Below are 13,947 nucleotides of genomic sequence, written 5' to 3' on the forward strand. Positions count from 1 at the left end.
GTTCTCAAGAAAACTTTGTAATTTCTCTGATGCATCGGGTCCTGCTAACAGTTTCATGTCATCATGAGGTAAAGCGCTTGAGTTACACACAGAAAACATCTCAGCAGGGCTCAGTCCAAATGAAGATGAGTACAGCACTTTTTCTGCTTTTTCGCAAATACAGTTTTTACATCCTTACTTCAGTTCTCTGCAGAACAGTGTCTAGTTCGTCGTGTTTAATGTAAAGTAAACTTACATTCCTGGAGCAGACAGAGCAGAGAACAGAGGCGATCTCATCCAGTCATGTTCTTTTTTTATGGAGAAGATAGATGCGACTTCTAACTCATCTATTTGTACGCATTTCCAGTATTTATACTGATAAAACAATGGTTAAAAACCTCATATCCTTGACAGAATCCTAACCACTATGGCTCATATTGCAACCAGGAAAGGTGTAGCAGTTGCACACTTTGCAGCTCAACTTCTTGTCTCCATTCATTGCCTGAGCAGTACAGTTGGATCCAGCCTTTTTTTTTTTATTTAAACTCCTGCTGTAAGTGTTTCTGAAGCTTTCAGTGTAATTATATTATGTAGCTGGCAGACCTTTTGCTGGGGGCTCATTGTTGCAATTCAGCAAAAACACTTTTAGAGTTGGCTGTTTAAACTGTGTTGGACTCATACAGGGAAGTGATGCTGAGTTGCCTCGGCAGCTTTGGCCCAAAAATAATCACAGAAAATATTAAATTGGCACCATGTAAGTATTTTCTGCCAGTAAATCACAGACGGCTATCTGTGGGATCTTTTTCCCAGGATTTCAACAATTTTCAGTGTGTTTTTTCCTGAAAGTAATTTTTTACAAATTTAAATTTTGGAATACCTTTTCAGGTTGCTTCTAATAACAAGCTGTAGTTTCCATCCAGCATCATCATTTGGATCAGCTGTTTAAGGATTTCCCTCCAGCAGCTACAGTAACTGCACATTTTGACAGCTGAATAAAAATAATTTTGTCTACACTTACCTGTTGTTTTTATCACCCGATGGGACCAGTACACTCCAGGTTACCACCGGTTACCACCAAAGCTCTTTTCTCCCTCTGGACCAACGTCAGCTTTGAGTTATAATGATTTCTGGTTGTTTCTGTGAAACAATTAGTGAGTTAGATCACTTATCTCTGCTGCATTCAGCACAAGTATTTCCATACCAGGTGCATATGCGGCTGGGGGCATCCTTTCCAGGTGTACAAGTTGCATAATGAAAAAATGCAAGATGTGTAAAACTTTATTGCCTCTTTCTCCAGGTGAATACAGCTATGCATGAAGCAAAGCTGGTGGAGGAGTGTGATGAGCTAGTCGAGATCATCCGCCAGAGAAAACAGGTCATCGCTGTCAAGATCAAAGAGTCCAAGGTACATTTTATTTACATTTACATGTCTTTGTTATGGTGGCCCGACGGGTGGAAACGGCAAAAATGTGCTGCAAACACATGAATGAGGCGAACTCCATAATTCATGAATTATGCAAACCTGAAAACCAATGCAACAGAAAAATGCTGCAAAAGAAAAATGCTGCAATCACAGAAAATAGACAGAAGCAGAAGGAAAAATGCTGCAAATACAAAAACAGCAGCAATTAACAAAAATTACAGCAAGTTTAATAAAAGCTGCAAAAGAAAAAAAAATGCTGCAAAAACTAAAAACAACAGCAAATAGCAAAACAAAACAGCAAGTTAAAAAAGCTGTAAACTCACTCCACAAAATGGATGTGCACCAGACCACTAAGGGGATTCGACCCACTCATATCGGACCAGACCCTTAGTAAAGACATTAACGGGATTACCCAGATGAAACTTGGAAGGAAAAGAGAAAAGGTATATTTTTCTTATGGAACCCCATGTTCCTTCATGTCTTTTTTAAACAAGTGGTCGTAATATTTTACAATATTAGAGAACAGCAGCATATATGTCGGTAATATTTGTGGTCGACTCCCTCTAGTGGTCTGATGCACTTCTGTTTTGTGGAGCAAGTTTGCATCTTTTTCTAACTTGGGGTTGTTTGTGCTATTTGCCGTTGTTTTCGTATTTGCAGCATTTTTCCTTTTTCTGCTATCTATTGGTTTTTTGTGTTTTGGAGTTTGCATCTTTCATGAATTATGGAGTTTGCATCATTCCTGTGCTATTAGCTGTTTGCTGCGCTTTTGCACCTGTTGGCAACTGTACTTTGTGGACTTTCAGCAATAGAAGTATAGGAAAAGGCTGATATATGCTCCAGCTTTCCTGGTTTACAAACACGTTTAGCTATTATTAAGCAATAAAGTCCTATTTTGAAGTGTGTAAAAACGTTAGTGAGATTTAATTTGTCTTTTAAAGGAGTAAATATGCTGTAATTCTTTTTAGTTGGGTTTTATTTGTATAAATTCATCTGTCCCATTATTTAAAGGATTTTACTATATTTTTAGAATTTTAGTGACGCAGAGAGAGAGCCCTGTAATTTTTTTTCAGTTGTCAAAGAGAAATCGTTTTCAGCAGGACAGAGCTTTACAAAATCCATGTTCAGAAATCAACCACAAAATCTCTAAATGATGCATCTTTAGGAATGTTTTATGTTTACATGTAAGCATGAATTGATTTATTTGCTAAACATGGATTGAGAGTTTCTTAAACCACACAATTTAAACAGTTGTGCCCAGTCATTGTTCAGAGCTGTTAGAATGCCCAGTCTGCATGGCACATTTTGGTTTCATACAAGAGAGTCATATTAAAGCAGCACTGCTGTGGACTGAATATATTTGCCAGGCCTCTTCTTTAGTATTCTGCTGCTGAGATGCAGGCAGCTGACCTAAATGTGAAAAACTGTTACGAACTTCACTCTTGGGTTTCAAAGAGAAGCCCAGGACTTTAAAAGGGGTTGTCTGTGGTCTAACCCTAACCAATGTATAACAAGGGTGGTTTTCCTATCTCGGGTAGAGATTCATGACAGAGACTCTCTCAGAGGAAATATTCACAAAGCTGGCAGAAACGTTTTGTTGAAAGATAACATTTTCCTGGACACTGAACATAAGGAGATGTGTTGAGAAGTAAATGTGTTGTTGTGTATGAGACAAAAGGCAACACTATCCCTAGAAAGTTCCCCCTAGAGTCTTGGTCTGTCTAGCAGAGGATATCAAAGGGAGAACGATATAGGTCAAAAACAGAGTAAATGTAAAGTATTAGAGAATAACGGAAAGGGTCAGGAAAAGGGAGGAAATACATACAGTAAATATATAAAATAGCCACACATCATCAATAAGTTATTCTTATTTGAACAAACTGATCCAGTTTTCTGTTGAAGACAGTAATGTGAGGGGTACTTCAGTCTGTAATCTTACCTCCTAATGAGCTGTGGATCTCACGAGGGAGACTAAGCTCTCATAGTCACCTCCTGTCAAAATAAAACACACATTCCCACAGTCTAATGTGTGTGTTCTACTAGTATGACTGGCTGTCTTCCAGGCATGATCTCTTCTTGTTTTTAATGATTCCTGCAATCAATAACTATTAGTTACTCATGTGAGCCTTTGAGAAAGTTAAATTAATTGCGTGCCTATAATGTAGACCAGAAACAAGGATGGAGAGATGAGTTCAGAGCCTTCTAATACCGATCATTTAAAAAGTCTTTATTGGGAACTTGATCCCATACCTGGTATCGGATCCTGACATCCCATTTAACTACTTTGTAACACTAAAACACTCTAAAATGTTGTGTTTTAGAGAACTGCAAATAAAGAGCAGCTGACTGATCATAAACCATTTATAAAATCAATTTAGAATTGAGACACCTGTCTTTTGTGCTTTATTGGGTTTTATTTTCCTCTGTGGGACTATGGTTTATAAGAATTTATTTGCACAGCCAAATTCAATAAAGGCTTATTTGAGAGCTTAATCTAAATAAGACATGGGCACATACATTATTTATTTGAGTAAGTAATATTTAAAAGAAGGCATATGCAGTATACTGATTTTATGGTATTATGTAGACATTTAGCCCAGTTAATTGAACCATTATGCCTGTCAAGACTGAAAGACTCACTTGATATAAACTTCTATTTTACACATCTGGTTGCGTATTTATCTGTTATCAAGCAACAGATCCAGCAGCACGATCAGTGCAGAAGTGGAAAGCCGTCGGTAAAACAAAGATATCTGTGATGTGAGTGAGGAAGCTAAGAATTGGTTTGTTAACAAAATGAATAAAGTTAAATATTTAAACACAGTGCAATGTGATAATGATGTGGCTTATTACATGATCCATGCTCCAGAATATAAATAATGAAATATAAAGACAATTTTGTTAACAACTTAAGATAATCAATATAAGTTCAATATTTACTTATTTAAAATAAATCCAACATTGAGAATATTGCAGTGAAGGCCAATTTTCAACTTTTGTTTTTTTTTTTCTTTCTATTGCACATAGTAAAAATAAATAGCATTTGAATAAAACGCTCATAGAGAGCCTGGGTCATAATGTCTATTATTCTGAGCGAGCGAAGTAATCATCTCAAACATTGTTGTTCGCAGCAGATGTTGCCAAATAATATCCCATCATTAAAGCCGACCAGCTCAGATGTTGGTGATGAGGGCCTGCGAGAAAGACTGGCTGCAACGTCAGTATAACACCCCATTAAGTCTTAAGCTTTCAGACTTAAAACTCAGCACCTTTTATTACCTGCTGAATAAATACATTTTTATTCATTTTAGATTCATGTTTCAGACACCAAACATTGATAATACTTTATACATTGTGGTCATACCAAGTATGACCCAAAATGCCAGGTTTGATTGGTATTTATTGTAGGTCTGATACAAATAATCGGATTAATCGAGAATAATAGACTATTGAAATAATCATCAACTAATTTAGTAATCTAATATTGTTAAGTGGAGTATACAGACTCTAAAACATGCCGTTTGCTGATTGTTCAATCCACTCAGAGCAGTAATTGGGCCAAAATTGTACCAAAAATATATACATTTTGCATTTAAGATGAAAAACCTTCCTTGTCTCTAAATATGCTCTACCCAGCACTCCCCAAGTGGCTTAGTAAAGGTTCCCCTATTAAGCACCTTTTGGTATACAATTATTTTTATTGATTAATCGAAAAAATAGTCGACACATTGATCTATTAGCAAAATATTCATTAGTTTCAACCCTAATTTACTATAAGTGAAATATTTTCCAGGTCAATGTGTGGTGGGAACAGAGCTGGTCACTGCATGAGTTTTTACTCTTCCCCTGACTAATCATGGTTACAGTGGAAATGACCCATTAAGCTGGCACTGTAGTTTCCTCCACAGCTCCTATTTTGTTTACCTTTGGACCAGCCTTTGGTTATTTGCTGAGGGGGGTTTCATGAAACTAAGTTCATGTCCAGAGTCAGGATATAAGCCTGAGTAAAGATAAACAGATTACTTTAATTTCAAATAAAGCATGAATGGTTTCCTTTTGCTCAATGGGAAATAACATTACAGCACAGCCACAGATAACTTACTGCCGAATGAAAATGCATTACAAAATGCTGTCTGTGCAGTCATGCTTGAACCCTGGCCCGTCTCGTGGTGCACAGAAGGATCAGTTTTTCTAAATGTTGATATTTATTGCCCATAATCATCTGTTTCCTACTTGCAGTATTCGTATGGACATCTGAAACCTGCAGACCATGAGTGTGGACATATGGTAGAACTCAAATATACGTGACTGTGTTGAATGAAGCAGGAACGTTCTTCATAGATGAGGAAGCGGTTGTTTCTGCAAAAATATATGCAAGAAATTTGCTAAACTAGTTAATATGTATATATGCAGAGCCTTGAAAAAGTATTCAAGACCTCTTGAATAGGTCACAAGCTACGAGGGATTTTATGTATGTCTTTTAACAGACCGACACAAACCCGCACAGAAGAGGGAGGTGGAAGGAACATGAAACATAGGTTTCAAGTTATTTCAAAAATTAAAATCTGAAAAGTGTGGCATGCATATGTAGTAAACCTACTTTTCTATAATGGCCCTACATAAAGTCCAGTACAGCCAGTTTCTGTCAGAACTCACTATAATTAGTAAACAGAGTCCACCTAATAATTATAATTTAATCTCATAATAAATAAAGCTGTTCTGTGAAGGTAATAAGATGAACATCACAATGGCCAAGAAACACGCCAGACAGGTTCGGGATAAAGTTCTGCAGAAGTTTAAAATAGGGGTAGGGTAAAAAAAAAAATATTCATAGCTTTGGACCTCTCACAGAGCACTGTTTAATCCATCATTCAAAAATGGAAAGAGTATGGGAAAACGGCAGACCTACTAAGACATGGGCGTTCACCTAAACTGACAGGCCAGACAAGAAGAGCATTTATCAGAAAAGATGTGAACTCGCCGATGATAACTCTGGAGCATCTAGAGAGATCCACAGCTCAGGAGGGAGAATGTGAAACTTAAAGGTAGTAGCAGGATTATGGAGTAAAGATGGAGATCCTGTCTTCAACAGAGACAGGGAAGCTGTTCAGGGTTGACTGGATGAAAGACGGAGCTAAATACAGGGCAATCCTGGAAGAAAACCTGTCCAAGGCTGTTTAAGGTTTCAGGCTGGGGTGGCGGCTCACCGCAAGGACAGTGTGTAGTGGAATAAAGATGTTTTTCCATGTTTGTGATTATGCATTTGAGCAGATTTAGTGGCAACTGGATTTAGTCATCTGCGGAAAGTTTTGTAAAAGAAAATACACATTTTTTATTGCATAACTTTTTCCTCATGTTCTTTGAGGAACAACTCGTACTCGTACTCGTACTCGTCATCTTCCGCTAATCTGGGACCGGGTCGCGGGGGCAGCAGACTCAGCAGAGACGCCCAGACGTCCCTCTCTCCAGACACCTCCTCCAGCTCCTCCAAGGGGAGCCCAAGGCGTTCCCAGGCCAGCCGAGAGACATAGTCCCTCCAGCGTGTCCTGGCCGTCCCTTGAGCCTCCTCCCGGTGGGACGTGCCTGGAACACCTCCCGAGGAAGGCGTCCAGGAGGCATCCGGTATAGATGCCCAAGTCACATCAACTGGCTCCTCTCGATGTGGAAGAGCAGCGGCTCTACTCCGAGCCCCTCCCGGATGGCCGAGCTCCTCACCCTATCTCTAAGGGAGTGCCCGGCCACCCTACGGAGGAAGCTCATTTCAGCCGCTTGTATCCGGGATCTCTTTCTTTCGGTCATGACCCAAAGCCGGGTACTCTGCACTACCACTCGGCCCGTAGGCTGAAATGATAGTCAGAGACCTCTCCCCAACCCAAAGGCGCAGGAATACGACCCTCTCATCCACTGGGGTAAACCCCAACACGAGACGGCTGAGCTGGGGGGCAACAAGCAAACCCACACCAGCCCGCCGCCTCTCCCCGTGGGCCACTACAGAGTAGAAGAGAGTCCAACCCCTCTCAAGGAGATGGGTTCCAGAGCCCACGCTGTGCGTGGAGGCGAGCCCGACTATTTCTAGTCGATATCTCTCGACCTCCCGCACAAGCTCAGGCTCCTTCCCCCCCAGCGAGGTGACATTCCACGTCCCTAGAGCCAGCCTAAGCATCCGGGGATCGGGCCGCTGAGGTCTCCACCTTCGTCCGCCACCCAATCCTCTTTGCACCAGTCCCTCACGGTTCCCCCTGCAGGTGGTGGGCCCACTGGGGGATGGCCTCGCGTCTCTCGTTCGGGCTTGGCCCGGCCGGGTCCTGCGAGGAGCAACACGGCCACCAGGCGCTCTCCGATGAGTCCCGACCCCAGGCCTGGCTCCAGGGTGGGACCCCGGCTCCGCTGTACCGGGCGACGTCACGTGCCTCGATATTTTGGTCCTCATGAGGGGTTCTTGAACTACTCTTTGTCTGACCCATCACCTAGAGCCTGTTTGCCATGGGAGACCCTACCAGGGGCATTTAGGCCCCAGACAACATAGCCTCTAGGATAATTTGAGCACTCAAACCCCTCCACCACGTTAAGGTGGCGGTTCAAGGAGGGGCTTTTAGGAACATATGAAGTGCAATGTATGCAGGTGACTGTTTATTTTAGGATGGCAACTCAACTTTCAATGCCAGCATTTTCAGGGTTTGTTTGTAGTATGTAAGGCCATGGAACTGTTAGGACTACCTAAAACTGCTTTTCCCTACAATGATCACAATATCCTGCAAAATGTTGTCAAGTATGACTTTATCTTCTTCAAGCATGAATATATATTGAGACACTTCTGTAATGATAATGCTACAACCAGCGTTAAAATCAGAATCAGAATCAGCTTTATTGCCAAGTACATACAAACAAGGAATTTGACTCCGGTACACTTTGCTCTTTTGTTCTGTTTTTGCATTACAGAATATACAAATTTACAATTTACAATATACACATATCTAATAAAAGGTGCATTTGCAACATCTGTATGCTGTTGTTTGGTATTAAATGTTCATCAGAAAAACAGCCTGGGGGAAGAAACTGTCTCTGTGGCGGCTGGTTTTAGTGAACAGTGCTCTGTAGTGACGGCCTGAAGGTAAAACTCTAAACAGTTTGTGTGCAGGGTGTGTGGGGTCTGCAGAGATTTTAGCAGCTCTTTTACTGACCCTAGACCTGTATAAGTCCTGGATGGAGGGAAGGTCAGCTCTGATTATTCTCTCTGCAGTCCTGATTATTTGTTGCAGTCTGGACCTGTCCTGTTTTGTGGATGAGCCAAACCACACTGAGGTTGTGTACAGCTAACGCTTCTTACAGAGATTTTGGCAGTGACAGGTTTCCTAGGCAACACAGTATGAAGTCACCATTGTTGTCTGAGTTTTCAACATGTAAAAAACCCACAAACAGTCTTGTTATTGTAACAGTAATCGTAAAAGAAATGAATCCTGGCAAAATTCAGTCTGTGCAAACGAACATGAATCAGTATATGTGTCTGAACGAAGCAACATCCACTGTGTTTGTGCTTGATTCAGGTGATGAAACTGCGTAAGCTGGCTCAGCAGATTGCAAACTGTCGCCAGTGCTTGGAGCGCTCCAGCGCCCTCATCACCCAGGCTGAGCAGAGCCTGAAGGAGAACGACCACACGCGATTCCTCCAGTCGGCCAGGAACGTGGCAGAGAGGTGGGTCATGACACAAAAACTCTGTTGTTCCCCAAAAGACTCATTTCTAATGTATCTGACAGTAAGACTTTAACTTTTTTAATCAAATCTTTCATTCCAGAGCAGCTTCTCCTTCATTCAATTTTTACCTCTGAAATTCTGTTGAAGGGCTGCTGGTAAAATCATCGTTGTATCAAATGTACACAGCTCCTGTAATCAATGTCAAACCTCTGTTGAGAATCATCCATCATTTAAGAGCCAACTCTGTCTTTATTACCCACATCCTTTCCTCCCACCTGGAGCTGAGACATCTTTCACTCATGCTGTTTCACAGACAAAGATCTTGTTGAGAGGTCTGCAGCCAGTGCTGCATCTTTTATGTTGCTCAGTCTAGTTAAGCCCTCACTGACTTGTCTAAGGAGCATGAATCTGAAAGCTTAGACTGCTTCTTGCGTTACTCCACACTCTGCTGTGTGACTCTGCTGAAACTCTGGTCCCTGCCACAGGCTGCTCACAAATGCTCGAAGCAAGCACACTTTTCTGTCGAGCTGCAGAGTTGTGAGGGGTTTTAGTTTGTGTTGAGCTCATGTCTGCTTCAACAACACGGTGTTAGAGACATTGAGAACGTACTGGATATGGTGCAGAGGTCTTTTTTGAGGCTTTTTCCACACCTGTTCTTGTGTCTGCCACCTCTCCCCTCTTGTCACCTTGCTACTTTCCATTCCTACCTCACATCCACCTCCATCACCTTTCATCTTTTCACACTCTTCTCTTCTCTATTCATCCACCCATCTGACCTCCTGAACCTTCATACTTCTGCCCTTCTGCTAAATTCCTCTGTCCTGGTCATTTTACAGGGTAGCGATGGCGACAGCGTCCTCCCAGGTACTTATCCCAGATGTGAACTTGAATGAAGCGTTTGATAACTTCGCTCTTGACTTCTCCCGGGAGAAGAAGATATTAGAAGGTCTAGACTACTTAACAGGTCAGTCGTGCATTTTTGATTTTAATATATCCTGTTAAATACAGCATAATTTTGGATAATTAGTCAAAGCTGCAATGGAAGAATTTTCTACATAATATTGACAATCTATAGTGATTCTGTAAAATACTGTGTGACATAGAACCTGAACTTTTCCAAGAAAATGTAACCTGGCTAACAGCTGAAATGAAATTAATAAACCAAGAGAAGAAAAGGGGAAACAAACATCCCCAGAAATTTCACAGTGCCTTAAAAACACCTTTAACTTTGTTACATTTTGTACTGCTACATGCACAACCTTCATGTACAGTATTTTATTTGGATTTTATGTGATAAACCAGCACAAAGTGCATAAATAGTGAAGAGGAGGGAAAATGATGTGTGGTTTTTAAAATTTGTGTAAGAAGTGTCTCCACCACTTGGAGGAATAGCCACCACTGCCATTTTTGCAGTTCCTCCATAGTTACAATTGGCTGATTCTCTGATTCTTTTGGTATATGTCAAACTGTTTGCTCCAACAAAGTTTTAGCTCCAAGTTTTAGTCACCAATTCAGCATGTTGCATCAGGCTAGCCAGTAAGATGGGACACTATATTGACTATTTATCATCAGTCTTTTTAATGTTGTGAAAAGAAACAACACTTAAAAGTAAATGCCTTGCTGTTTTTTTTTTTTTTTTTTCTGCTCCACGTGTAGCACCCAACCCACCGTCCATCAGGGATGAGCTGTGCACCGCCTCCCATGACACCATCACTGTTCACTGGACATCAGAAGACGAGTTCAGCGTCACTTCCTATGAGCTACAGTACACCATCTACACTGGTCAGACAAATTTCATCAGTAAGTCACACACACACAAACACACGTAGGCATTCAGACAAACATTATTGTTGATGAGAACATACTTGGATTGTAGAGCCTAAAAAAATGACTATATGTGAAACCAAAAGATGTTTCTTGTTTGGATACAGTTAGGTCAGGTAAGAAGTTTTTATTTCATTAAATCAAATCTGATCACAAATCAAAAAGATGATAAGCCAACTATGCTGTGTGACACTGACAGAAACATCTGATAAGGGTATAAAACCCACAATGCTTATGGTTGACCATCCCCCGATCCCTCCAACCCCCTAATTTGCACTTGGATTTGTTTATCTGGACTTTATATGCCATCAGACCAGTGGCTTACACAGCACACAGCTTCACAACCTCTGGCTGTGAACATGCTGCTTCAGTGTTTGAATGCATAAAAACTGGAGAAGTTCGTTTTTTTATTGACTTGTATTGCTAATAGCTTTCAGCTTGGTCTCTCGCCCCAGCAATTAGCGAATCCCACTGTTGTTCTGACTTACAACTGGAACCCATTCATCTTGGGAGAGACGTCGTTTCCCAGGTCAGAGCTTCGACTTCTGAGACAAATCGAACACACTATTAGACTGCAGGCTTCCCTGGGCTTTCCTCAGCAGTGTATAAGAACCAAGGGAAGTGTTATTATGCAATGGGCGGTAAAAAAAACTCAAATTCAATTTCTTTATCAATGGAACAAATAAATAACCTTATTTCTCATTGCTGCATGGTTAATGAAAGCTCCTTCATGTAATAAAAACTAATTTGATCAAAATTGTACAGTTGCATCAAATAAATATCATCTTATTAAGCCTTGGAGATGTGAGAAAAACAGAGCATTCACACTACTTTGCAATCCCTGTGTATCCTTTTATTTCTGTTTAAAGATTAAATAGATTCTGCTAAAACTACTCCTTAAATATCCAAGAAAGGTGATATATGATTTCTGATTTTCTGTGACTAAGGTTTGAAAAGGTAGCAAACAGCCAAGTGCTGCTAATCAGAAGCTCCTAGTTAACTAATCATGAGCAGCTGTGAGCTTGTCTATAAAAGCAGGACTCGGTGGTTTGCAGTTCTAAGGTATCTGAGAGTAGGGTAATATAGTGCTAAGGACGCATGCCAGTTGTGCTGAAGCATCTGATTGGTGGATAAGGGTACATTATTTTTAGTGTTGAATATTATTAACAAGTGAGAGAACATTCAAGACAGCTGACCATGTTGCCTTCAGGTTCATCCCAAATTCAGACTGAGAAATGCTCAGACATACTCCAACAAACTCAAGAGCTAAACCTCAGAGTATACAAGTCTCACATTAAGTGTTACGTTATTTGAAAGGGTTTCTGAAAAGAACATGTTGGCACAGAGTAGCTTTAAATAATAGCTCCCTGAAAAAAGACTAATAAAGGCTAAAACAATATCCTTTAGACAGATGCCAACAAGTTGGTGCCATATGGCATACATACACAGTGAAAAGCAAACACATCACCACAAAAATCCTGTATCAATTGGTTTTTAAGCCTGTTTATTCCTGACTCGTACAATTGTTCGAAATACTTAACATCCTGGATCTTTCAAAGTTGCAGCATCTAAGTGCTATCCTGCTCTTTTTCCCCCCTAAGGCTTATAGATCTCATGGGATGTAGACGTTGGGTCACGGTGTCTTATGAACTGTGCCTTTGCAAGATCATCCAGGCATAGCAGTAGATAATAGAGTTGGCAATTAAGGTCAGATATCAAGGACAACTCTAGGCAGTGTCAAAATTCAGAAACATTAGTTCAAGATTTTTTCTCTGCAAACTGCAGACTCTACATGTGGCGTGTCAAAGTTCAACTACTGTCTGCCTCTTTGTGATGAATGGAGGTGAGGATGGGGGTCAAAGTTGATCCGCCACTGACATCGTTACAGATGGGTGTGTATGAGGCCAAGCAGCACAGTGAAAACAGACCCGAACCAGATACTAATGCTGTTGTCTCTCAGCTGATAACACACCAGGATGGTATTTAAAGGCATGACAAGCAGAACAAAGGTGATATACAACACAACAGCTGTGCGAAAATGGACTTATGTCTCGCTGACTCATTCATTTATTGGCCAGCTGTCATCTGGACTCAACAAAAGCACGCAAGCATTATTAAAAGTTTGGTTTTTATATACAACGATTCATTTTACAGCCACTAGAGCTGGGCACCTTGCGGTAATTACAGTATGATCAAGAACTCCGCTTCATAACAAAGAACTTTAGATTTAAATGTGAGGCCATCTGTTGTATGCTGTTAATGGGATTGCAAAATCATATAAGCTCATAGAGAAGAGAAATAATTACTAAACGTAGAATCTCAATCTGTTGTTTTTTTTGGTATGTTTTTTCCACAATGCTTCTGTATTTGCATCAGTTCCTTTAAAAAATAAAGACAGTGACATTTCTGATGAGGTTTTTATCAGAGGCTTTTACCAGGGTTATAACTGCACTATTTGAACAATGTTGAATAAAGTAACAAACCTTCCCTATTTCTTAGCCATTTTGTTTACAAGCTGAATGTTTAATAATTAATTAATTAATTTACTGTATCTGATAAAGGCGTTTTGCAAGCTAACCTGTCATGATCTAAATATCGCCTCCTGAGACAATAATAATTATTCCAAAGTGTTTCATGTTATACTTGAACCATATGGAGTTTAAATCTTTTTACAGTTCTAATTTTTTTTAGAAATGGAGTAAAAGTCTCAAAAATCATGAGTGAATTATAAATAATCTGATAGATACTTTAAAATACATAAAATGTGGAATAGACATGCAAATAAGCCATTTGAAATTTGTTCTGGGCACAAATGACAACTTTTTTTTTCCCCCTTAAGTGCTCTTGCCAACCCCCCACCGAATGCCACCCGTGGTGGTAAGCCATATCGGTTATATTAAAAAACTGGGCATGCAGGCATTTGGAACAGAAAACCGTGTTATAAACCCGTTGTTTAAAATGAATTCCACAACCATGAATAAAAACAGTTTGAAAGTAAAAGTTCTTGAATTGTTTTTTGAAGTACATA

The 13,947-nt window shown here is 40.3% G+C and overlaps 1 protein-coding gene across 4 annotated transcripts in view; it reads left to right on the top strand.

Moving 5' to 3' along the window:
- mid2 (midline 2) overlaps positions 1 to 13,947 on the top strand; it is a 210,265-nt gene that overhangs the window by 170,441 nt on the left and 25,877 nt on the right. For all 4 annotated transcript variants that reach the window (XM_047353898.1, XM_047353897.1, XM_047353896.1 and 1 more), the window contains 4 exons: positions 1,277 to 1,384; positions 8,947 to 9,095; positions 9,932 to 10,059; positions 10,752 to 10,895. In XM_047353898.1, coding sequence (XP_047209854.1) covers positions 1,277 to 1,384; positions 8,947 to 9,095; positions 9,932 to 10,059; positions 10,752 to 10,895 — 529 coding nt within the window. The remainder of the gene's footprint in view (positions 1 to 1,276; positions 1,385 to 8,946; positions 9,096 to 9,931; positions 10,060 to 10,751; positions 10,896 to 13,947) is intronic.

This window comes from Girardinichthys multiradiatus, chromosome 23 (assembly GCF_021462225.1).
Source record: "Girardinichthys multiradiatus isolate DD_20200921_A chromosome 23, DD_fGirMul_XY1, whole genome shotgun sequence".
NCBI lineage: Eukaryota > Metazoa > Chordata > Actinopteri > Cyprinodontiformes > Goodeidae > Girardinichthys > Girardinichthys multiradiatus.